Source organism: Primulina huaijiensis, chromosome 17 (assembly GCF_012295235.1).
Source record: "Primulina huaijiensis isolate GDHJ02 chromosome 17, ASM1229523v2, whole genome shotgun sequence".
Lineage (NCBI taxonomy): Eukaryota > Viridiplantae > Streptophyta > Magnoliopsida > Lamiales > Gesneriaceae > Primulina > Primulina huaijiensis.
Genome location: NC_133322.1, coordinates 17329261 through 17355960, shown reverse-complemented (window position 1 = coordinate 17355960; position 26700 = coordinate 17329261). Strand labels below are relative to the sequence as shown.

The window sequence follows — 26700 nt, the reverse complement described above, 5'->3', positions numbered from 1 at the left end:
GCCTAATATCAGAGACAAATAGGCCGGCTGCCACAGGAGTTGGGAGGAAAGGGAAGATTGATTTTGGGGATTAGGATTTGTAAAGTGGAAATAAAGAAGATGAATATATATTTTGGGCTTTTCCCTGACTCATGTGAAAATCTACATCCCGTTAATTTTTAGAGTAGGTCTCTTATGAGACGGTCTCACGAATCTTTATCTGTGAGACGGATCAACTCTACCGATATTCACAATAAAAAGTAATACTCTTAGCATAAAAAGTAATACTTTTTCATGAATGACTCAAATAAGAGATTCGACCCACGAAATTGATCCGTGAGACCGTCTCACAAGAGTTTTTGTATAATTTTTAACATATTAGTTGGCAATCGGGACGTGTTTCGAAAACAAAATTGCGGATGACAGATATAAATGACACAAAAAAAATTGAGTAGGTTTTTCATAAGACGGTCTCACGGATCTTTATTCGTGAGACAGATCACTCTTGTCCATATTTACAATAAAAATTAATATATTTGACATAAAAAGAAATATTTTTTCGTGGATGACCTATATATAATATCTTTTTCACAAAATTGATCCGTGAGACTTTCTCACAGGAATTTTTGTAACAAAAATTTGAGGGACATGAATGAGCAAAGGTGGAAACAATATGGACACTTTGATTTATTAATCCTATATATATATAATAAAATGAGCCGATTTAATTCATATTTTTAATAAAAAAAAATATTATTTTATGTAAAAAATAATATAATTTTATGAGTCGGTCGAAGCCAAAAAATTGTGACGGTTAATTGTGATTTTTTTTTAAAATAATATGATTTAGCTAGTTACAAGTCATTATTCTTTTGACCTTGAAAAGTCTTATCCTCCTCGCAGTGCAATGGCAGCGAGCTCTTTCCAAATCCATCCTTCACCCCTCAAACATCAGCGATTCCCTCACGCGCCAGAACTCTCTCCGAACACGCGCCGTCCTTCGTTTTTCTTCATTCCTAAAGCTTTCACGGAGACTGAACCTCCGGGAAACGGCGTATCAATCAATGGCTTGCTGCCTGTTCATTATGCGGAGGAAGACCCGAGTCCGCTTCCTTCAGGGCTCCGGGAGGAGTCGATGCCAAGCCATGTGGCGGTGATTATGGACGGGAACCGGAGGTGGGCCCGGATGAGGGGTTTGCCAGCTGGATCGGGTTACGAGGCCGGGGCTCGGGCTCTAAGGAGAGTCGTGGGCTTGTGCTGCAAGTGGGGGATCAGGGTTCTCACGGTCTTTGCTTTCTCATCCGACAATTGGGTTCGTCCCAAAGTAAAATATTTCATAACCTTAACTTCATTTTCAGAAAAACGGAAGCTTTTGTTTGGTTTTACTTGATTTTGTGTTTTCTACTAATTTGATTGTAGATGGAAACAGATTTCTTGATGGGATTGTTCGACAGAGGATTGAGAAATGAACTCCAACATTTGATAAGGTCTGTTGTTAAATTTACTTCCTACTTTATTATCTACTGTTAATCATGAAATGCTGGTATATTATTGATTTATGTGAAGTGATTCATTAAGTAATTCGTGCTTCAATGTGATTCTTATATATGCGTTTTGGGGATAAATCAGCATCTTGTTGTATTGTTCCATGTTTACGTCTTTCTTTAGATCGATCAAAATTTTACCTTCGGGTGGTGTGATACTTTTGGACTATTTGCTTAGCTTGAATTCTTGGTTACTTTTGAAGTAACTGGTACCAGGATTTTGTTTTGTTTTTAATGTTACTGTATGAAACTGTCATTCATTAGAGCGGGTTGCGGGATGATGATTGTATTACATGACTTATTATCAATCAGTTGATCCCAAATCTCAATCCTGTCTGTATAAATTCTCCACAATTTCATTATCTGAGATCATCGTTTTTCTAATCAAAGTTCTCTCTTTTGTATATTCGTAAATTGTCTTTTATTTTTTTGATTGCTTCTTGTCGTGGTGATACATGTATAACTACATCATATCTATTGGTATGTAACGAAGTTTATCTTTTACTTAATGGATCTGGACAGAGGGAAGGTTCACATTTCTGTTATTGGAGACTGCACCAAACTTTCGAAACGACTTCAGGTCTTGCTAAGTGAAGCGGCGGAAGCTACAAAGAACAACTCTCAGCTTCACTTCATTCTTGCGGTTAATTACAGTGGTCAAAACGATCTAGTGCAAGCTTGCCAAAATATCGCACAGAAAGTGAAAGACGGTCTCATTGAACCAGAAGATATCAATAAGTTTTTACTTGAAAGGGAGTTGGAAACAAATTGTACTGAGTTTCCAAACCCTGATCTGCTAATACGGACCAGTGGTGAGCTTAGGATTAGTAATTTCTTGTTGTGGCAACTGGCTTACACCGAACTGTATTTCACAAATTCTCTCTGGCCTGATTTTGGAGAAGATGAGTTTGTGAAGGCTTTGCGCTCTTTTCAGCAAAGGCAGAGACGATATGGTGGAAGAAGTTCTTGAATTTTGCTGAGTGGGATGGTAAATGGACTACACGATAGATCATCCTAAAGTCTCATTTACTCATTCGTCGCCCTTAAAAAATTCCTGACATCAGAACTCAGAAGCCGAATCATATGAAACCTCTTCTACCAAGATAACATAATGTATCTTGGATACTTGTAGCAGAGAGCAATTACTACAGTGAACAAAAATTCGACTAAGCAGATGATATCTGTATCGTCTTGCACTGCACTGAAGATCACTCCTTAAAATCAATAAACATTCACATTGAAGTGAAATTCAGAAGTTTTTGCCACCCAACTAGTACGTCCCTGCGGACGGCTCCAACGGCTATGCACTTCTGTTATGTTCTTGTTGGCTAGACATTGGATACCAGATTTTTTTGGGTGTTGATTATATCAGCACTTGTTAGGTTCACATTATCATTCAGGAAATGTGGAGTATCAGATATATCAGAGAGTAAAAGAAGTATTGATTTATCGGATTGTGAGCATTCATTAAGTAGGTGTTATCACATTCATTTTACTTTTTATTTAATTAGTTTATTTATCTTATTAAATTTTACCAAGTTATATTTATATACATATTAAATTTAATTTCTAAAAAACAAATCGAGAAACCTGGCCATTCGTACGGAAACTCTGAAAAAACCTAGATTGATACTTACGGGAAATTTAGGGTAGCAAGTGTTATTAATCCAGATGCAGGTTTCGAAATTGTCTTGAGCCTGAAATCACGAAAAAGACTGTTAGAAAGGGGTCGTGAGAGTATCCCGGCGTAGCCTTTCCGACGCTCAAGTCAGAAACTGAGGATATGAGGGGAGAGCATCTAAAGGTACTGCTGAAAAGAATATAGTGAATATATTGAATGCTCAATTAGACACTCAAACCTAGTATTTATAGGAGAATACATGGGTCTGTCATGGGCCTTCCATCTGGGATAGGGATGATCCGGGGATTTGGGCCTGATCTTAAGGGACCCATTTATGGGGTATCACCAGTCTCCCCCTCCCAAGTCGAACTGAATCGCATGTTTGTAGTTTTATTAATTTTTGTGCTTGGGTTACAACATGTGAGTTGTGTATTCTTCTCCTACCACTCATTAGCTCTCCCCACGTATTTGACCTCTTCAGCGCACATCCGCCTCCACCCTCCTTCCTCTCGCCCACTCACGAGCCTCACCCATCTGCAAGCTCCACACGCTCGCCCACAGCCATTGAAACGTCTACGCGTTTTTAAAAGTGCGGAAATATATATTTTTTTAAAGCTCGCAATCACAAAATAACATTTAAAATAATCGTATTTATTTGTCAATAAAAGTAGCGCAATTTAAAAATAACTAACGTCATCCAAAATCAACGTAAATGTAAACGTGTAAGAATCGTAAAATCATCAACATATAAAAATGCGTAACTCCTCTCAAAACACATGAATCAATAAGCGGAAAAATAATGGTCCTCGGTCGTGTCACTACACATCCCGCCTGCCTACTCAGTCTTCAGCACCTCCAGTCCCCTGATCAAAATGCTCACCTGCATCACACACGCCTAATGAGTCTAAAGACTCAACACACCTGTACCAGTAATAACAAGTACATATACGTAGCACACAACAGTGAAAAATAACATAATCAACATGCATTTCATGAGCTTAAAAACATGAACATAAGCGTGTCGTGTAATATCGTAACGTGTCAAAACATGTCTCATCATGTTATCATATTGTATGCTTAACCGTGACCTGTCAAAACATGGTAATAGCATGTATCATCATATACGTGTTAAAATATTAATTTGAATTCAGTTTATTAGCTGTGACTATCGTATCATCATGTCATCATGTCAGTCGATGGATCCATCTACGTGTAACCACGGTACCAGGCGACGGGGGACATCAGCGATACTCTCACCCGTCAACTGAGCCTCGGCCTATCATATCATCATATCATGTCAATGGAAATACGATCGTCGGGCTCTCTCTGGGGCCTTTTCCCTCACGATATCTCCAATCATATCATCGTGTCATCGTGTTAGTCACAACTAAATCACTTCCTTCAAAACGTGTCATCGTATTCATCACTTAATAAAAACATGCATATACATAATTTTTCCTTTAAACCAAGCATGCATCATAATTATCATAATAACGTAAAAATCGTAAACATGATGCATAATCATTTAAAATATCATAATTTGTGCTCAGTGTGCTGCCAGGACCAAAATCTCACCCCGGGTGCAAAATGACCATTTTGAGCCTGAAAACCCAAAAATTAACGTTTTTACCCTGGACCTTTAAAATTGACCCGAAGCTTACCAAACTCCTTAAAATATCCCAAAACATATTAAAATCCTTCATAGACGTAAGCTCGAGCCCACTATACAACTTATCCGCTTCGTTTTAAAAACTTAGACCGGAGTCTCGGTTTTAACTCGAATTGGACCAAAACTTAACCAAAATTTTCTCAACTTTCTACCACACCTTATAAACATTTAAAAGTCCTAAAACCACCTTATAAACATTTAAATGTCCTAAAACCCAACAATTCTAGCCCCTAAACTCACGAAAACAACCTCCTACAGCTGCTGGAAAGTTGCTGGAAAACTGCAACTTCCTTACCCCAACCCGTATTGACGCCACTCGCCTCTTAGCAACTCCCGGCTCGCCCAAGCTCTCACCAGCCACGAACCAACCTACTAGGGACCAAGACCGGACCCTAATGGACCAACCAGACCCACAGACCTAGCCCCATGCACAAGAGAAAACGCGATCACTCCCTTGCCTCCCAAGACTACGCCTCGCCGCCAACGACTCTAACACCAGCGCGATCGGTTTCAATGATGGTCCCAGCAGTGTGTGAGATACCCTCGGCCTTGGTTCAGACTCCACACGGTCTGGTTTATGCCTCGAATTACTCTTGCACTACCGGTCCCAGCCCATTCATCGATCTGTACCAACCACACCCCACGTAGCAAACAAACTTTCGGCCCTTCAACTTACAACCCCAACCCGCTTGCTAATCCTTGAAACAGCATCCTGTCACCATTATCATCCTCGTAATAAAATAACACAGCAGCCCCCTTGCACAATCACTGACGAAAACGTGAGAAGTGAGCATAAAAATACATATTATACACATGAAAACCGAAGAACTCACACACACATGGTTGGATCAAAAAATAGCATGCATGATACAAACATTTCAGACATATATAATGTGAATGATGCAGCAAGGTTGTTACAGCACGTGCCTTAACGATTGAAGAACAAGAACGATGCAATGGAGACCCGGGATGATTTTTCCTTTGAAGAAATGGTGAGACCGATGAAGCCTTGAGGTTGCTGGTGAGGAAACCGATGGGAAAAGGAGCTGAGGGATTGGTGTCGGCTGGTTCAATTATTGGAGTAGGGTAGGTTTAGTTTAATGGGTATTTAAGTGTTAATTAAATAGATAAATAATAGATAATGGACTTTAAAATAACAATGAAAGGTTTAAAAGCTAATTAAGCCCAATAAGAAGTAGGTCCATTAAGTCTAAACGCACTCCTCAAAAATATTTCGTGTTGGAAAGGTTTTGAAAACATTAGCCGAAACCTCAAAACGTCCCCCGATTCGATAAAATTTGCGTACCGTTAAAAATAAAATTTTGCAGGTAAAACAACCCAATAAAATCCTATTTTTGAAAAATAGCCTTAAAAACACCTCAACTTAATTTATAAAAATAAATCGTGTAATAAAATAATTTTCCTGAAAATTCTTCGGACTCCGTTCCTCGTTCGAGCGTAAAATGCATCAATAAACCCTAATGCACGAACTTTTAAATTTCATGAATTAAATCCTATCATGCATGAATTATGCATAAAATGCATAAAAATAATTAAACACAAATTAATAAAATAAACATGCATTTAATGCTTTAAAAAAATTTAATAAAATACCCAAGAAATTTAATAACTTGCATGCATTTGGTTCACGTGGACCTTCAAATTTTCGGCACGTTACAGCCCTGCTCTTGCACACCCTCGCCCGTCGTCATGCCGTGTCCATCCTCAAGAACCAGCCCTCACCCTCGCCAACATCAGCCCCTGTGCGCTCTCGCCCAATGCGCTAGCCCTCCTCGCCCAACCCCTGCACCCTCGCCAGTGCGACCCCTGCGCAAGCCTCGCCCACCTGCATCCTCGCCCTCGCCCTCGCCCTCGCCCACTCGTCTGCGCCCTCGCCCATAGCTCTCTCGCCTCGCCCTTGCACCAGCCTCGCCCAACGCGCTAGCCCTCCTCGCCCATAGCCTGCACCCTCGCCAGCTCGCCCCTTGCGCAAGCCTCGCCCACCTGCAGCCTCGCCCTCGCCCTCGCCCACTCGTCTATGCCCTCGCCCATAGCTCTCTCGCCTCGCCCTTGCACTAGCCTCGCCCAACGCGCTAGACCTCCTCGCCGAATGCCTGCACCCTCGCCAGCGCGCCCACTGCGCAAGCCTCGCCCACCTGTAACCTCGCCCTCGCCCACTCGTCTACGCCCTCGCCCATAGCTCTCTCGCCTCCCTCCTCGCTAAACGATTGCACCCTCGCCAGCGCGCCCCCTGCGCAAGCCTCGCCCACCTGCAGCCTCACCCTCGCCCACTCATCTACACCTTCGCCCATAGATCTCTCTCCTCGCCCTTGCACCAGCCTCGCCAACCCTCCTTGAGTGCTCGCCACAGCTTCGCCTGTAAGAATATGATTTATTATTATTAATTATTAGTATTATTATTATATTTATTATCTATTATGGAGTTCAAAACATTGACAAACATGAGCTCAAAACATTGAAAAACAAGAGTTCAAAACATTGAAAAAACAAGAGTTCAAAACATTGAAAAACAATTGTGCCCAAATTTTTGACTAAAATAATTAAAATATTTTAAAGCATGCATTAAATTATAAGAATTATTTTCCAATCTTACCTATAAATAGATGTTTTGAGAATGAGGGAAGACACACCATAAACCTCACAAACTAGAGCATGAATGAAGCTTGGACACCATCAACATTTTCTTGAGTGATATTTTCGAGCTAGAAATTCTGTTCATTTTCGAGAGAAACTTCCAGTCCAACGGTTTATTCAAATCTAATCTCCACCGTTCATATTACACTTTCATATGTTTTAAACATCATATCAAAATTTAAGCCTCATCCATACGGTCAAATTTTGTGAAACAATTCGGCAAGTAAACTGCTCGGATTTCAACCGAGTTTAGCTAATTTACGGATTTTCGGACGATAAATTCCAGCTTGTTTCTTCCGTAATTTTGGAGCACTTTTTCAGTAAGTGGGCTTATGTTTTAAAGTATTTAAGTATGTTTTCGAAAAATCGATCGACATGATATATTCCTTCGATTTGATATATGAATATTTCGTTTCGATAAATTGTTAAGCATGTTTAAATCAATTTCAAATGCATGTTCCTTTCGTTTCAAAATTATGTTGTTTTTGTTTCATGTTATATTCTAATATATATTCTTAAACATCAATTTGGTGTATTCTAAGAATTATGTTTAAATGCACTGTTATGATTCAAGCTAGAAATGGTAAAAAGGAAAATTTTCCTAAAACATGATAAGATATGACAAGTTTATGGCCCTGATACGGTGGGTAATAATAACCGATATATGCCCTCACCCCTTAGAGAAATTATATATAGGGGACTGATCAGTAACACCATGGATAATAAGATGAAATAACAGTGCAATACAAATAATATATGATATGTCTATATGCTTATGATAAGTTATGCTCATTGTTATTATCATGTCCTGATTTTGTTATGAATTATTATTGTGACATGAAATTCATTTAATATTTACATAAATATATATAAGTTATGTCGTGTCTATCATTTTGTCTATTTATTGTTCCGACGTTTGTTGAGACACGGAAAATTTCGAATTGTTAAGATCTATATATGTATATTCTTGTGTTATTGTGATCTATCGTCCCCTACTTGCTGAGTATTTCACAAAATACTCACCCTTACACCTCTCACTCCCAGATAAGAATGAAAAACAAGTTGAAGAAGAAGAGCAAATGCATTTCTGGGGATGGTAACAAGGTTTCAGTTGATCAAGACATACTTTGGAATTTGGCTATCTTTTATTTTTAGGTTGTTCGCTTCCGCACTCGTTTGTTAAGTTGATTACGTTGTAAAGACAATGTATGTTTTATGAAAAATACTGGTTTGGTTGTACACTGTACTACGAGGCTTGTTGATTTACGATTGAATAATTGTAAAACAACGCCGGATGTCAACTCACCCCGGTATCGGGTCGTGACATTTAAGTGGTATCAGAGCCCTCCAGGTTCATAATCCGGCTGGGAAGACAAAGTCAGTTTTTGGCAAGACCCTAACGACTTCCTACCAATGAACAATATTCACTATTCTTATCGTGACATCTGAAAATCGCAAAATTCAATTGTTGAAGCATCCAAAAATCACGTTTTACCGTTTTTGGTAATAATCGTGAATATCATAACTCCTTGTTCTAAGCCTTTCCATTGTTTTATTTCAGGAAATGGCTCCTCGTACTCGTGCTGAAATACCCAAACGTATGCGTGAACTCACCCTTAGCGACCACGAAATTGCAATGGCACATCTTAGAGCGCAACTTTACGAGGAACAACAAAAATATCACGATCAATTGTTAGACAAAGATTTGGTGTATGAAAACTTGAAGAAGGAAAAACAAGAACTAGAAGATATCAAAGATCATCTTCAGGCTGACGTGAAAAGGTTTGCTTATTATCTTAACTCAGAAGAAAAACAACACGAAATGACCAAGAACAAACTAGAGGCTATCCAAACAATAGCCCTTGAAATGGATGGATTACGCCAACGAATGTTAGAGGAATCCCAAGCACTACAGTCTCAGATTCAACAAATGTTGCTAATGGAAAAACAACGTCGTCAGCAAGATGAGGCAACCATTCAAGAACTGCAGAATTCGGTGCAGAATTTTACTATGCAAAATGTACAATTACAGAATCATGTTCATCATCTTGAGGATGCCATCATTATGGCATTGGAGCCGGAAGTAGAACCGGTAGAAGAACGGATGGAAGATGAAGTACTAGGAGATGGCGAGATTTTAGATGATTGAGTATTTAGTGTCGTGACTATTTGTAATAAGGATTGATAACTCATTTTGTTTCTTTTACTTCTTATCATTGCACTTCTGAAAACTTTGATCTGTATTGCTTTTCCTTTTCATTGGAATCAATAAAAAGTTTATTTGATCTATTCCTTAATTGATTTCATATTTGAGATAATCTTCAATATTTTTGTACATAATTATTCAAACCTCTTAGAAATTCTCATGCGTGTAGGAAATGGCAGAGAGACCCCATCGTAGCAACCGCAACCCGCGATATGCCAATCGCAACAATGATTGCAACAACAATAACAACGAAGATACACCACCACCAGCAAGAGTTGGCCTTAGCAGAGAAGATTTAATGGCCATAGCAACCATTGTGGCAACAACTCTCCAAGGAATGAGCCATTTAAATACCAACACTAATCAGCCACCACCACCTCCACCACCGAATGGAATCAAACACCATTATGAATCTCTTCGGAGGAATCGAGTCCCAACGTTTGACGGCAACCCTGACCCAGAAGTTGGTCAAGGCTGGCTCAAGAATATTGAGACACAACTCCAATTGCTTGAAGTGCCAAATGAACTAAAAGTGACTGTGGTGACACCATTCCTAGAAGAAAAGGCGGCTAAATGGTGGGAGACAATATCAGCAAATATGACAGAAGTCGGACCAATCACATGGCAAAGATTTCGAGAAGCATTCTTGAAACAGTACTATCCATCAGAGTTGAGATTAAAATTGTTGAGTGAATTCGAGAATTTTACTCAAACCCCTGATATGTCTGTTGTGGAGTACACTTCTAAATTCAACTCCCTTGGAACCTATGCTCCTGCCATCATGGCAGATGATATCCTGAAGATGCATCGTTTCAAACGTGGTCTGAACAGACGTATCCAATCAGCTCTGGCAGTTTACCAACCCACAAGTTTTGATGATTTAATGGGAGCAGCCATTAGAGCTGAGACTGATATCAAGAGCCGAGAAGATGAAAATAAAAATAAACGACCTCTCACTGGACAATCTTTTCAAGGTAAACAACCAGTTAAAAGGTCAAACCAATCGAGTGGACCATTCAAGAGAACTCCTTCCAATTCAACTACGACATTCTCAAGCATAAAACCGTGTCCATTATGCAACTACCGACACATTGGAGAATGTCGAAGGAACACTGGTGCTTGCTTTAATTGTGGGAAGATGGGACACCGAATTGCTAATTGTCCTGAACCATTAAAGAAAATGACATGGTCAAACACTAATGCTACCCCCAACAAGCCAAAGGAGAATAAGACCAATGCTCGTATGTTTGCCATAACTCAAGAAGAGGCAGATGATGCAAACGATGTCGTGGCAGGTACCATTATAATCAATAAAATTTCAGCTTATGTGTTGTTTGACTGTGGTGCCACTCATTCATTTATTTCTAAGAGATACACTAAGAAGTTAGGGCTTATACCAGAGATACTTGTTGAACCTTTTAGAATTGCTACTCCCACCAGTAAAACAATTGAAACACATAAGATACATCGGAACTGCATAGTATATATCAATGAACACACATTCAACGCTGAATTGATTCAAGTCAACATGGTGGAGTTCGACGTTATTCTGGGAATGGATTGGTTATCCAAGAGTCATGCAATAGTAGATTGTCGGCGTAAGATTATCAAACTCCGAACTCCAAGCCAAAAAGAAATCACATACCATGGCAAGGCTAAGAAACGTAAATTCCTCCTTTCTGCATCTCAAACCTGGAAAGCCATGAAGTCTGGAGAAATAGTCTACCTAGCAATGGTAAATGAAGTAAAAGAAGGAGTCGAGCTCAAGATAGAAGATATTCCAGTGGTACAAAAATTTTCGGATGTCTTTCCAGAAGAGCTACCTGGAATGGTCCCGGACCGTGAGATAGAATTCGAGATTAACTTGGTACTAGGTGCTACACCAATATCAAAGGCACCCTATCGAATGGCTCCAGCAGAACTCAATGAGCTAAAAGAACAACTCCAAGAGTTGTTAGACAAGAAACAAATTAGACCAAGTGTCTCTCCTTGGGGAGCTCCAGTCTTAAAAAAAAAAAAAAAAGATGGAAGTATGAGATTGTGTATCGATTATAGAGAACTCAACAAGATCACAATCAAAAACAGATATCCTCTTCCAAGGATAGATGATCTTTTCGATCAACTCAAAAGAGCAACAGTATTTTCCAAGCTTGATTTGAGGACAGGATATCATCAACTGAAGGTAAAACCAGAAGACGTTCCGAAGACAGCTTTCAGAACAAGATATGGCCATTATGAGTTTATGGTAATGCCATTTGGATTGACAAATGCTCCAGCAGCTTTCATGGATCTCATGAACAGAGTATTCAAGCCATTTCTCGACAAATTTGTGGTGGTATTTATCGATGACATTCTCGTATATTCCCCAAGTGAAGAGGATCACAAAGAACATCTTCACTTGACTCTTCAGATGTTAAGAGAAAAAGAGTTGTACGCGAAATTCAAGAAATGCGAATTCTGGCTAAAAAGTGTGACTTTCTTAGGCCATATCATTTCAAAAGAAGGAGTATCTGTGGACCCTAAAAAGGTGGAAGCAATCACTGGCTGGCCGAGACCTAAGGCAGTAACTGAAATTCGAAGCTTTCTGGGATTGGCAGGTTACTATCGAAAATTTGTTGAAGGATTCTCTTCAATAGCTACGCCTCTTACAAAACTCACACAAAAGAACTCAAAATTTAACTGGAGTGAGGAGTGTGAAAAGAGCTTCCAAACGCTCAAGGAAAAGCTTGCATCTACACCAGTACTGGTTCTACACACTGAGGACAAAAGCTTTACCATTTACAGTGACGCATCAAAAGAGGGTTTAGGATGCGTACGCATGCAAGAAGGAAGAGTAATCGCATATGCATCAAGACAATTGAAGCCGTACGAGAAAAATTATCCTGGTCACGACCTCGAACTAGCTGCGGTAGTTTTTGCCTTAAAAATTTGGAGGCATTATCTTTACGGCGCCAAATGCGAGATCTTCACAGATCATCAAAGTCTCAAGTATTTGTTCACACAGAAAGAATTGAACATGAGGCAGAGAAGATGGATTGAATTGTTAAAAGATTATGATTTAACAATAAGCTATCACCCGGGCAAGGCAGATAAGGTAGCTGATGCTTTAAGTAGGAAAAACATGGTTAAAGTGATCCTAGCTTCACTTTCTGCACAACCCTGCTTTCAAGAAACAGTCAAGTTAAGACAGAATCAAGATCCTACTTTGACAAAACTTAAAGAACAATTCAAAGAAAAGAAGTCACAAGATCTTCATATAGACGAGAAGGGAGTTTTGTGGATGAAAGGACGATTGTGTGTACCAAACATCGAGAATCTTTGACAGGAAGTAATGTCTGAAGCACATAATTCAAAATTTTCGGTTCACCCCGGCAGTACAAAAATGTACAGAGATTTAAAGAAAATTTTTGGTGGAGCGGAATGAAGAAGGATGTAGCAGAATACATCTCTAGATGCCAGGTCTGTCAACAAGTTAAAGCTGAACATCAACGGCCTGAAGGACTTCTTCAACCCTTGGAAATTCCAGAATGGAAATGGGAACATATTTCCATGGATTTTGTAGTAGGTTTACCAAAGTCTAGGCAAAGTCATAATGGAATATGAGTAATCGTAGATAGACTCACAAAATCTGCACATTTTCTACATGTCCGCATGAATTATAATCTGGAAAAATTGGCTACCATATACATGGACAATATTGTGCGATTACATGGAGTTCCGGCAAGCATTCTGTCTGATAGAGATCCAAGATTTGTATCTCGGTTCTGGAAAAGTTTTCAACAAGCTATGGGGACTAAGGTTACTCTCAGTACAGCTTATCACCCTCAAACTGATGGCCAAACAGAGAGAACAATACAAACCCTTGAAGATATGCTACGAGCATGTGTTTTAGAATTCAGTGGTAATTGGAGTGAATATCTACCTTTAATTGAGTTCGCTTACAATAACAGTTATCATAGCAGTATTGGAATGGCTCCATACGAAGCTCTGTACGGCCGAAAATGTCGATCACCTCTATACTGGGATGAGGTAGAAGAGAAATCCATAACTGGACCTGAACTTGTCCAAGAAACCGTGGACAAAGTAACAATCATTAAAGAAAGACTCAAAATTGCTCAAGATCGACAGAAAAGTTGGGCTGATCTAAAGAGGAGACCAGTGGAGTTCACCGTTGGAGAAAAAGCTTACGTAAAAGTTTCTCCCATGAAAGGAGTTGTTCGATTCAATAAAGCTGGGAAATTACATCCTCGTTACATAGGACCTTTTGAAATTTTAGAAAGAATCGGAACATTGGCATACAGACTAGCATTGCCACCAGATATGTCAAGAATTCATAATGTATTTCATGTTTCACAATTGAGGAAATACATCCCAGATCCAAGTCATGTTCTTGAAACTGGACCGCTCCTGATGGAAAGTAATCTGAATGAAAAACTAAGATATGAAGAAGTTCCAATTCGAATTTTGGACACCAAAGAACAAGTATTAAGGCGACGCAACATTTCCTATGTTAAGATACAGTGGTCTAATCATACCGAAAGAGAAGCTACTTGGGAACTAAAAGAGAAGATGTTCGAGCAATATCCCTATCTGTTCGAAAATCTAGAAAACTCAAGTTTCAGGGACGAAACTTCCAATAAGGAGGGAGGAATGTAAGAATATGATTTATTATTATTAATTATTAGTATTAGTATTATATTTATTATCTATTATGGAGTTCAAAACATTGACAAACATGAGCTCAAAACATTGAAAAACAAGAGTTCAAAACATTGAAAAAACAAGAGTTCAAAACATTGAAAAACAATTGTGCCCAAATTTTTGACTAAAATAATTAAAATATTTTAAAGCATGCATTAAATTATAAGAATTATTCTCCAATCTTACCTATAAATAGATGTTTTGAGAATGAGGGAAGACACACCATAAACCTCTCAAACTAGAGCATGAATGAAGCTTGGACACCATCAACATTTTCTTGAGTGATATTTTCGAGCTAGAAATTCTGTTCATTTTCGAGAGAAACTTCTCGTCCAACGGTTTTTTCAAATCTAATCTCCACCGTTCATATTACACTTTCATATGTTTTAAACATCATATCAAAATTTCCGCCTCATCCATACGGTCAAATTTTGTGAAACAATTCGGCAAGAAAACTGCTCGGATTTTAACCGAGTTTAGCTAATTTACGGATTTTCGGACGATAAATTCCAGCTTGTTTCTTCCGTAATTTTGGAGCACCTTTTCAGTAAGTGGGCTTATGTTTTAAAGTATTTAAGTATGTTTTCGAAAAATCGATCGACATGATATATTCCTTCGATTTGATATATGAATATTTCGTTTCGATAAATTGTTAAGCATGTTTAAATCAATTTCAAATGCATGTTCTTTTCGTTTCAAAATTATGTTGTTTTCGTTTCATGTTATATTCTAATATATATTCTTAAACATCAATTTGGTGTATTCTAAGAATTATGTTTAAAAGCACTGTTATGATTCAAGTTAGAAATGGTAAAAAGGAAAATTTTCCTAAAACATGATAAGATATGACAAGTTCATGGCCCTGATGCGGGTGGGTAATAATAACCGATATATGGCCTCACCCCTTAGAGGAATTACATATAGGGGACTGATCAGTAACACCATAGATAATAAGATGAAATAACAGTGCAATACGAATAATATATTATATANGTATATTCTTGTGTTATTGTGATCGATCGTCCCCCACTTGCTGAGTATTTCACAAAATACTCACCCTTACACCTCTCACTCCCAGATAAGAATGAAAAACAAGTTGAAGAAGAAGAGCAAATGCATTTCTGGGGATGGTAACAAGGTTTCAGTTGATCAAGACATACTTTGGAATTTGGCTATCTTTTATTTTTACGTTGTTCGCTTCCGCACTCGTTTGTTAAGTTGATTACGTTGTAAAGACAATGTATGTTTTATGAAAAAGACTGGTTTGGTTGTACAATGTACTACGAGACTTGTTGATTTACGATTGAATAATTGTAAAACAACGCCGGATGTCAACTCACCCCCGTATCGGGACGTGACATCGCCCATCCGCCCACGCTGCACACCCTTCCGCCCTAGTCCATACGTGCTAGCCCTCCTCGGCCAACGCCTACACCCTCGCAAGCGCGCCCCTTCGCCAGCCTCGCCCATAGCTCTCTCGCCTCGCAACTACACCAGCCTCGCCAATCCTTCTCGAGTGCTCGCCACAGCTTCGCCTATCCCCCCAAGCCCCCACGACCTTACCGGGCAGGTCGATCCCTGTAATTTTCGCAGCAGCAAACATCTTTCGTTATCGACAAACCAAGTAAATTTTTTTAACACGGTATGCCCTCGTTGCCCCCATCTTTAAGGTCTTCTACTAAGCTTTTGAAGGAAAAATAATTTACACTTTCCCGCGCCTTTGAATCCTCTGCTAAAATAGTCCTTAGCAGGAAAAATAAAACTTCAACCTCCTCACGCCCTAACTCCTCTACTAGGCGATGTTTCAGCAGAAAAATAAAAGTTTCACCTCCTCATCCCAGTCTCATCTGCCAGGCGATGCCTTAGCAGGAAAATAAAGGTTTTACCTCCTCCCCCTGACTCCTCTACCAGGCTCAGCTCAAGTAGGTAAAGTTTAATTTTTCTCCTCTCCAACTTTTCTCCTCTACTAGGCTCAGTCCAAGTAGGTAAATTTAAATTTTCTCCTCCACTCTGATCCTCTACTAGGCGATATCTCAGTAGGAAAATTTAAAAATATCTTTACTCCACTCTGTTCCTCTATTAGGCGATGTCTTAGTAGGAAAATTTTAATTTTCTCCTTCTCAACTCTGCTCCTCTGCTAGGCGATGCCTTAGTAGGAAAATAAAATTTTTCTCATCTACTCTGCTCATCTACTAGACAATGCCTTAGTATGAAAATAAATTTTTTTTTCTGCTCTCTACTCCTCTACTAGGCGATGCCTCAGTAGGCAAATTTAATTTTTCTCCTGCCCTCTGCTCCTCTACTAGGCGATGCCTTAGTAGGAAAATTTAATTTTTCTCCGACACTCTGCTTCTCTACTAGACGATGCCTTAGTAGAAAAATTTTAATTTTCTCGTTCCCAACTCTACTCCTCTACTAGGCTATGCCTTATTAGGAAAATAAAATTTTTCTCCCCAACTCTGCTCCTCTACTAGGCGATGCCTTAGTAGGAAAATTAAATTCTTCTGATGTCCGCTGCTCCTCTACTAGGCGATGCCTTAGTAGGAAAATAAAATTTTTATTCCCAACTCTACTCCTCTACTAGGCGATATCTTAGTAGGAAAATAAAATTTTTCTCCCCAACTCTGCTCCTCTACTAGGCGACGTCTTAGTAGGAAAATTTTAATTTTCTCCTTCCCAACTATGTTCCTCTACTAGGCGATGCCTTAGTAAGCAAATTTAATTTTTCTCCTGCCATCTGTTCATCTACTAGGCGATGCCTTAGTAGGAAAATTTAATTTTTCTCCCCAACTCTGCTTCTCTAATAGGCGACGTCTTAGTAGAAAATTTTAATTTTCTCCTTCCCAACTCTGCTCCTCTACTAGGCGATGCTTTAGTACGAAAATTAAAATTTTCTCCTGCACTCTGCTCCTCTACTAGGCGATGCTTTAGTGGGAAAATTAAATTTTTCTCCTGCCTTTTGCTCCTCTACTGGGCGATGTCTTAATAGGAAAATTCAATTCTTCTCATGCCCTCTCTTCCTTTACTAGGCGATGCTTTTGTTGGAAAATTTAATTTTTATCATCCTCACCCTACAACAACATTCATGAATTGAAAAGAAGAACTTGATTTCATTGAATTCAACTGATTACATGGGAAAATTCAAAGATGAAATACATCAACGATATAATCCAGAATGATATTTCTTGAGGTGGTAAGCATTCCAGGACCTATTTGAAGCCTTTCCTTGAGCATTTTCCAAATAATAAGCTCCAGAATAAAATTTCCCAATCACTCTGAAAATACCCTCCCACTATGGGTCTAACTTTCCACTCTGATCTTCAAGTACTTTCAATAGGACCAAGTCACCCACTTCTTCCTATCCTAATCATTTTAACCTCCACACGCGCTCTTCTTCCTTCCTCTCTGACTACCCCTTCATAACATCGACGCTCAACTTTTTGGTCCCCGCACAAGACTCTTACTCCTTTTCCCACAGGAAACTTAAGCTTCTGATGATAAGTGGAAGCTACGGCTCTAAAATCCTTTAGGGCTGGCCGTCCTAGAATTCCATTATACGCTGACGAGGTATCCACTACGGTGAAGGCTATCATTTTTGTTACCAGGCGAGGATCAGTACCCAAGGATAGAGGAAGAACAATCTGACCCAAAGGCGAGATGGCGTGCCCTGCAATCCCATACAACGGGGTGGAGATCGGCTCAAACTCAAACCCTTCCACCTTCATTTGATCCAACGTGCTCTTGAACAAGACGTTTACGGATCTTCCATTATCAATAAATATCCTTGCCACATCATAATTGGCAATGGTGGCCGTCACCACCAAGACATTGTTATGTGGAGTCACAACACCTCGGAGGTCTTCCGGCCCAAAGCTGATGACGGGGTCTTGTGGTAAGTCTGCACCTCTAGATATTTCAAAGTTCTCCAACCTTCTCCCATGTGCTTTCCGAGCTCGCCCAGAGTCTCTATCAGTAGCACCCCTCGAGATCATATGAATCATTCCTCCCGTAGGGTGGTTATCCTCATTCATTCTCCTCCTCGGTTCGATGGGTTCCTGAGGGACATCTTGACCTCGACCTTCCCCTCTCTGCTCCCCGACCCTCTGATTTATCTACGGAGGGCCTTGACCACGCCTAGGAGACGGACGAGACCTCTGTCGACTCCGGATGAGGATCCTTCTCGTCTGTCCCGCAAAGGCAATCTAGTACTGCTCTCAACCCTTTACGACTTTTCCCACCTCTTCTTAGGCTCCCTCACCTCCATCACCTTGTCACGACTCCTATCCACATGAACATGGGATGAGAATTATCCTCTGCCCCTAGCTTTATCCTCCTCCCTCTCGCCCGCACCTCTCTTCCTACCTCATCTTTCCGCTACCTCAACTCTATTTCCCCCAGGCCGCTGCTCCATCCTCTTATGCTGCTGGGTATATTCTAGATTTACATACTTTTCCGCCTGAGCTAACAGATCATCATAGCTCGACGGAGGTTTCTTGACCAGTGACTTGAATTGCAGGACAAATTCTCGCAAAGTTTCAGCCCTTGTAGTTTCATCACGAACTTGCTCAAATAATTTTTTTGATGTCTCTTGCTGCTGGCGAATCGGTGCAAGAAAGCAGTAGAAAAATCCTCGAAAGACTGTATGAAGTTGGGCTGCAGGGTGTTAAACCATTGTTGGGCTGACCTCACCAGTGTGCCCAGAAACACCCTGCACCTGACTCCATCTGAGTACTGATGCAACAGAGCCGCATTCTCAAATCTCCCCAAGTGTTCTTCGGGGTCGGTATGTCCGTCATATTCTCCACCGTTTGACTGTCGGAAATTTGGGGGAAGCCCTTCCTCCCAAATGACGGGGGTAAAGAGACTCTCTTTCTTGGGCGCTGGAGCTCTGACTCCCAATTGCTGCCTTAACATCCGTATCTCCCTCCACATCTCTTCCATCTCCAGATTCTCTTCACTTGGGAAGGGTCGCGTCTTTTCAACCCTGTTCTGACGACCCTCTGCATTCTCATCTCGTTCCTGGCTAGTGGCTCGTCCTTCAGCAAAAATAGACTCTTGGTTCCTCTTCATGGCTTCGTCTACTGTCCTGGTGATGAACTGGCCCAATTGTTCCAAGGTCAAGTTCCTCACGTTCTCATTAGGAGGGGGTTGTTCGGCCTGGGTCTTGTGACGAGGCTGTTCGGATCTTGTCTCCTGACGAGGTTGTACGACTCTTGATGAAGTTGTTCCTGCCTCGTCTCAAGACGCGGTTGTTCCTGTCTCATCTCAACATAAGATTGTTCGGGTCCCATCTGAGGACGCGACGATGTTGTGTTAGTTCTTCTGCTCCCTCTCCTACCTGTCCTCTCCACGTCTCAGCTCAAACTTCCCACTAACGGCGCCAAGTGATACTCACGGGAAATTTAGGGTCCGATTCCAGCAAGTTTCACTAATCCAGACGCATGTTTTGAAATTGTCCTGAGCCTGAAATCACAAAGAAGACCGTTAGAAGGGGGCTGAGAGGGTGTCCCGGCGTAGCCCCTCCGACGCTCAAGTCAGAGACTGAGGATATGAGGGGAGAGCAGCTAAGGGTGCTGCTGAAAAAAATATAGTGAATATATTGAATGCTCAATTAGACACTCAAATCTAGTATTTATAGGAGAATACCTGGGCCTGTCATGGGCCTTCCATCTGGGATAGGGATGGACCGGGGATTTGGGCCTGATCTTGAGGGGCCCATTTATGGGGTATCATAAATCATAAGTGTTTTGGGCAGAAATCTGGATATGACTCATTTAACTTGTGGTACAATTTTTATATTTTGAATTCAGATGTTCATATAAACATCTTGGAACACCACAAGTCATTCTCGGTGTAACATAGATCAAACCATCGTGACGTCAAAAGAGTTATTTGTATTGCTTTTTTGCACAATGCAATTGTGTAGATACTAGTGATTATTGTATTTTCTAACTTGTGCTACTTCTGTTATGCTTTTGGGCCAAGCTAACGAGATTTTAAGCATATTTTCTGATGTAATTAATACAATACAACCAATTGTGTGATTATGACGACTAGGAGCCAAAGATCGTGGCTTCATTCTGGTCATGGATAGATCACTCAGTCCATAAGCAGTGTGAAGACTCATTATGGCTCCCATGGGTTTTTTTTAACCAAGTCACTGGCACTATCATAGAATCAACATTTGTTGCGGTGGTATTTATTGAATTGAATTCAATTCAAGTCGGCATGAGAGGGTAACACCGGCTTCCTAGAAACCTACAGAGCCAATCTAACAAGCACGCAGTCAGAACGTAAGCTATTGATGCTCTCGGCTAGTGGACTTTCCCCATCTAGGTGCAACATTTGGGTTGCTTCGTCTAGCAGTATGATGCTTGTATTGCTTCCCACAACCCCATTTTTCATGGTTTAGGCTGCTTTCATTTCACTAACCGTTACCACGGGAATCACTTTTGCTTTATTTTCCTATGGACATGACATTGAAGTAAATATTTCCATTAATACTATGTTTGGTACCGATGGTAGCTCTCATTTCTGTGATAACAATTCGCAAAAGGCTATGAGAAAATGAGACTTGCCTACTATTAGGGCATCCGCAATGGTGGGTTGTTATAACACTCGTCAACTCATCAAAAATTATGGGGTCCACTGTCACATACTTATTATAACAATATTTTTCTTTCACTCACATTCCTTTTAACATTAAAACTCATTATTTATGGGTTTCACTGTCCACTCAATCATCTTAAAATTTTTTAATATTAAATAAATATGTTTTACAATATTTAAATCATTATTATTCTAATTTTTAAAAATAATCTTACTTTTTAATAAAATAATTTTATTAATTTTAAAAAATAATATTATTGTTATTTAAATATTTTTATTAAATAAAGTAGATGTTCGAAAGAAATACCACGACAGAAGAATTATTTAAACAAGACATGAACACGATTTATTTAAAATTAAAATATAATTTAAAAGTTAAAAAAGTTAAAAAAACATAAAAATAAAAAAACCAAAAAAAAATGATTAATTTAAAAAGTTTTAAACAAAATAAAAAATCAAAAAGAAACCTAAAAAAAAAATTTAAAACAAAATAAAAAAATAAGTGAGCTCTTTCTCTCATGTGAGTGGGTATTATAATTCCCACTCACAATGGGGAGATGGTGTTGAATGAGCATTATAATGTCTATTTAACACCCCATTCGGCCGATCATTAGGCAATGAATTAAGGATTGTCGCTGCCCGCCAAGGCCATTTGAGATGTATTTAATTTCACACGTTAGTTCTGATAATTGTATATGTAAGGTCCAAAATACGATAACATAATCCAACTGCATTCAAATCTAATAATCATGGAAAAAGACAGATTAAATTATTTTAATTGCATTTATTGAATGTGGTAGGCATGCGTATATGCTTAAGATAAGATTTTATATTAGAATGCATAAAATTATGTTTTAAAGGTTATTCGAAACGCGATCGAGGAACGGAGATCGAGGACCATAAGGGGAAAATATTTTTATTAAATAAATATTTTTAATTATTTAATATATGATATATTTTAAATGATATTTTCTAAAATAGTGCTTTTTGAGGTGTTTTTACACGCCGAATCGTATTTTAAACCGGTAATCGATTTTTGACGAAAACAAGGACTTTTTAGAGGCTTGATTAATATTTTCGAAAAATTTCCTAAACAAAATATTTTACCTACATTATAATGGGCCTATTATACTAAGGTTATTGGGTCTAACTTACTACACAATTATTTATATCAAAATATAGAGTTTCCTAACCCCTAAACAGCTCAAACCACAGTACCCCACCAAGCTTCAAAAGATTCCTAGTTTTCTATCCACTATCACACGGCCACACACCTCACCTTTTCGAAGGCAATTCACGTGAGGTTGAATGAAAAACGCAACAAGCTTCCTTCTCATCTCTCTGCCAATGTTCTTCACATCTAGAATTGTTTTCATGCATGAAACACACAAAAGCACGTCTTAATCTTCCTTCACTCATCTTTCATACCATATTATATGTATTTTACATGATTGAATGAAAAATATGATACACTTTCTTATATTTTCGTTTTTATGGCAATACATGATCAAACCCTTGGTTTTCTTGCTTTTAAATTCATGTATTTGATGCACGAAAGAGCTGCCATGGTAGAGTCATCAAAAGGGACAAATTTCGGTGTGTTTAAGAGTCCTTTGGGGCCATGGTTTAGGGATGGACGAGAGCTAGGAGAAGGCCGCACGCTTTTTGGGTAGGGGAAACTAGGGTTCGAATTTACAGAACTTTAATTAAAAGTTTTAAAATTGTTTTGAGAATAAACATGTGTTAAGACAATTATTCTATAAAATTGTTTCTACAATTAATTATGTTTTCATTTTCAATATTGCTTTCGTTTCCAAAAACATCAAAATTCATCTCACAATTATTCTTTCAAAACTATACTTAGATAATATATTGTTTAAAATATTTTTCAAAAAATTTTTATATCCAATTAAACACATACTTAATTTTTTTTCCCAATTATAAAATTCCGAAAACGTTTTTAAAGTACTTGTCTACTTTGTTATGCCCATTCCGTGAAAACATGTAAACTCATGCTTCCTTCTCTAATTTGTTATGGCCATTCACATGATTTTGGACTGTCTTCTTGCTTTATAAGCATTTATCGTGAAGGAAATCAGGTGGGATGGATTAGCTTGAGAAGCACACAATCATAGATAATTATCTCTATTACACTGCATATTCCTCGTTTTTTTTTTTTGGGTGAAGAGCTAGGTACATATTCCTATATCTTTCTTTAATGAATTAACTTACATATTTAAATTATTTTGGATCATTAGATGCAGAGTGAGTGAAGTGCCTCAAGAAATAATCCGAACAAGCAATGGCGGCAATGCAATCTTTCCAAATCCATCCCTCGACCCTCAAACATCAGCGCTTCCCTCACGCGACGCGCAACAAACTCTCTCCAAATACGTGTTGTCCTTTGTTTTCCTTCGTTTCTAAAGCTACCATCCTGAGTGGGCCGCGGGGAAACGGCGTGCTAGTGAATTGCTTGCCGCCTGTTGATAATCATGCAGATGAAGACTTAGGTTCAGTCCCACCTGATCTCTGGAAGGACTCCATGCCAATCCACGTGGCGGTGATTATGGACGGGAACCGGAGGTGGGCACAGATGAGGGGTTTGCCATCTGTGTCGGGTTACGAGGCGGGGGCTCATGCTTTCCGGACAGTTGTTGATTTGTGTTGCAAGTGGAGGATCACGGTTCTAACGGTCTTTGTTTTCTCATCCGACAATTGGACTCGTCCAAAAGTCCAACATTTAGTAACCTTTACCTCATTCTTAGAAAATGAAAGCTCTTGCATGTTTGTTTGTTTTACTTTATTTTGTGTTTTCCACTTAACTGTAGGTGGAGATAGATTTCATCATGGAATTGTTAGAGAGAGCATTGAGAGATGAATTGCAACAACTTATGAGGTAATAAGTTAAAATTGCTTCCCCGTAATCCGACTAAAGTACTGTACTTCCAAACTTCTAATTCAATTAAATGTTTGAAAATACGGAATAATTGTTGTTTTATGTGAATAAGGAAATTTAAGTGAGGCATTCGCGTTTTGCGCTTCAACGAGTCTACCATATATGAGTGCTAGATTGATCAAAATTCACCTTCTTTGAACAATTTTTTTTTTATTGTTTAGCTTGAATTCTTGGTTACTTTTGAAGCAATTGCGTTGCCAAGATTTTCTTTCTTTTTTACTATCTTGTATGAATGATGCTTATGTTTGATGATTTAATTAATTATCTATCAGTTGATCTCAACTCTAAATCTTTTCGGAATCATCGTCTTTCTGATCAAAACCCTGTCTTTTTTAATATTCCCAGATCGTCATTTATTTTTTTGATTGCTTTTTGTCATGGTGATATGTGCATAACTAGATCATATCTAATGTAGTTTTTCTTTTACTTGATTGTTCTGAGTTCTGACCAGAAAGAACGTCCGTGTTTCCCTTATCGGGGACAGCACTAGACTTCCGAAACCCCTTCAAGTGTTGCTAAGGGAAGCGGAGGAAACTACGAAGAACAACTCGCAGCTTCACCTCATTTTTGCTCTTAATTACAGTGGTCAAAACGATATCTTGCAAGCTTGCCAAAACATGGCACTGAAAGTAAAAGACGGTCACATTGAACCAGAAGACATCAACAAGTTTTTGCTCGAAAAGGAACTCGAAACAAATTGTACTGAGTTTCCAAACCCTGATTTGCTGATTCGGACTAGTGGTGAACTTAGGATCAGTAATTTCTTCTTGTGGCAGCTGGCTTACACTAAACTATATTTCGCAAATTCGCTCTGGCCCGATTTCGGTGAAGATGAGTTCGTAGAGGCTTTGAGTTCCTTTCAGCAAAGGCAGAGACGATATGGTGGGAGATCAGGTTCTTGAATTGTACAATGGAGTACATGAGATTATGTAGCTTGTTTTGTTTTCAATAAAAGATAATATCTCATATGCTCTACACACATGGGATAAGTCCTAGCTCTATAGGGAACTCTTTTATATACTATCTTTTAGTTTGAACCTTTTATATTGAGAAGAAATTTCGGTTAATAAATTGCAGGAACAATTTATGTATGTATATGTTTATTAAAGTGAGAATTTATATATTTTTGTATACATATAAGAATTTCGGTTATAAATTTATAAGAGATAATAGTCAAAATAGTATTATAAGTTTGCTCTATTTGTGTTTTGGTCTTGTAAATATTCAATTTTTGATTTAATTGATTCTGTAAATTACTTTGTATTTGGCTTTTACTATATTTTTTTTAATAAAGACCTTACATACAAGACATGTTAGCAATTCTAGATGTTATATCAATATTTTCCGACATCTCGTCAGAACTCCAACAAAAAAAATGACCAAAATTAAAAAATATATATTGTGATCTACGCGAAGGTGTATCCCTGCAAAATAGTCAATTAAATGAATTTGAATCCGAAATAAAATATACTTGAATTATTGGGATCACACACACATATTGTGATCTACGCGAACAAAACAGGATAATTAAATTCAAGAATTTGAATATAGAGATTGAGAACTTGACATGATTAAGTGTCCACGAGTATAATAATGATCATGAACTAATTTTGAGTTGCATAAATATCTAGTTGAATTTTTATGTTAAGAAAGTTTTATTGGAAAATTAAAGTCCAAAATTGAGAATATCGACATGGGTATCATAATAGTACGACTTGTCAGGAAAATAAATTTGATTGATTTATTTTTTTAATCTAAAATTTATGGATTATGGGATATTTAAACGTTGATGATTATTTAATTTGAGTTACTTAGTGTTTCAGTTAAACAATCTTCTGGTAAACGTCTTTGCATCTCTCAATGTCCAAAATATAGTGAAAAATAAAAAAAAAAAATTGAACAACAGAATGAAAATAAAAAAAACATATCAGAAATATGACATAAATTTAAAATTATTTTGATCTGATTCAAATAGACATTTGTCTGTGCAGTCTGTTGAAAGTGGAACAAATACATTCATTAACAATTAACAAGTGATCAAATGAAGTAGGAACTCTGATATTATTAAGTAACAATCTTCAGTAATATATTTCTCCTTCTATCAGATTTGCAACATTTAACCGGCCAATGATATTTCTTTTTGGCAAAAACTTGTGTGAGACAGTCTCACGGATCGTATTTTGTGAGAAAGATCTCTTATTTGGGTCGTCCATGAAAAATTATCATTTTTTATGTTAAGAATATTACTTTTTATTGTAAATATCGATAGGGTTGACCCGTCTCACAGATAAAGATTCGTGAGACCATCTCACAAGAGACCTACTCATTTCTTTTTGTCTTTCCACTTCAACAATTGTTTTTTGTTTTTTGTCTCACACATAATTTTGAGTAAATTTATTACACAAATAAAATCTTTTTTTTCTTGCTTACTGAACAAAAATGAAAGAATTTTATTATCCAAAAAAAATAATTAAAAATTATTCAAAAAAATATAATCGAAAAATAGTTGGGTTGTCTTTATCAGGCTTCATAGGTGGAAATCTGTCAAATATAGGGATAGAAGATGTTAGTATTTTATCAATCTTAACAATAAATTAAGTAAAAGAGAATATGTTGTGATAAACTCAAATTATTTTGGCCATATTCATTATCAGTAAATAGACGAACCAACTATGAAACATTACTATCTGGTCAAGTTTAATTGTCGCAACAAAAATAAAATATTCGAATTGACTTTTTTGCATGAAAATATTGATAACA

At 38.3% G+C, this 26700-nt stretch overlaps 3 protein-coding genes across 7 annotated transcripts; all 3 read left to right on the top strand.

The window, feature by feature from the left end:
- Nucleotides 1-839: 839 nt before the first annotated feature.
- On the top strand, nucleotides 840-2979 carry LOC140962367 (cis-prenyltransferase 4, chloroplastic-like). Of its 2 annotated transcripts, none has more exons than XM_073421234.1 (3): nucleotides 840-1291; nucleotides 1399-1466; nucleotides 2046-2979. In XM_073421234.1, exons 1-3 carry the CDS (start codon nucleotides 887-889, stop codon nucleotides 2491-2493), a joined length of 921 nt encoding a protein of 306 aa, XP_073277335.1. In that variant the 5' UTR covers nucleotides 840-886; the 3' UTR covers nucleotides 2494-2979. The 2 variants fall into 2 exon arrangements, with proteins under 2 accessions (XP_073277335.1, XP_073277334.1); XM_073421233.1 differs by having other exon boundaries at nucleotides 841-1303; nucleotides 2046-2974.
- A 6867-nt stretch (nucleotides 2980-9846) lies between these two features.
- On the top strand, nucleotides 9847-12996 carry LOC140962659 (uncharacterized). Its single transcript, XM_073421610.1, has 2 exons — nucleotides 9847-11653; nucleotides 11951-12996. Exons 1-2 carry the CDS (start codon nucleotides 9847-9849, stop codon nucleotides 12994-12996), a joined length of 2853 nt encoding a protein of 950 aa, XP_073277711.1.
- Nucleotides 12997-23086: 10090 nt separating this feature from the next.
- Nucleotides 23087-25063, top strand: LOC140963554 (cis-prenyltransferase 4, chloroplastic-like). 4 transcript variants are annotated; one of them, XM_073422923.1, is made up of 4 exons: nucleotides 23087-23177; nucleotides 23243-23727; nucleotides 23813-23880; nucleotides 24392-25063. In XM_073422923.1, exons 2-4 carry the CDS (start codon nucleotides 23287-23289, stop codon nucleotides 24840-24842), a joined length of 960 nt encoding a protein of 319 aa, XP_073279024.1. In that variant the 5' UTR covers nucleotides 23087-23177; nucleotides 23243-23286; the 3' UTR covers nucleotides 24843-25063. The 4 variants fall into 4 exon arrangements, with proteins under 4 accessions (XP_073279024.1, XP_073279027.1, XP_073279026.1 ...); XM_073422926.1 differs by lacking the exon at nucleotides 23087-23177 and having other exon boundaries at nucleotides 23184-23676; XM_073422925.1 differs by lacking the exon at nucleotides 23087-23177 and having other exon boundaries at nucleotides 23184-23715.
- The last annotated feature ends 1637 nt before the right edge of the window (nucleotides 25064-26700 follow it).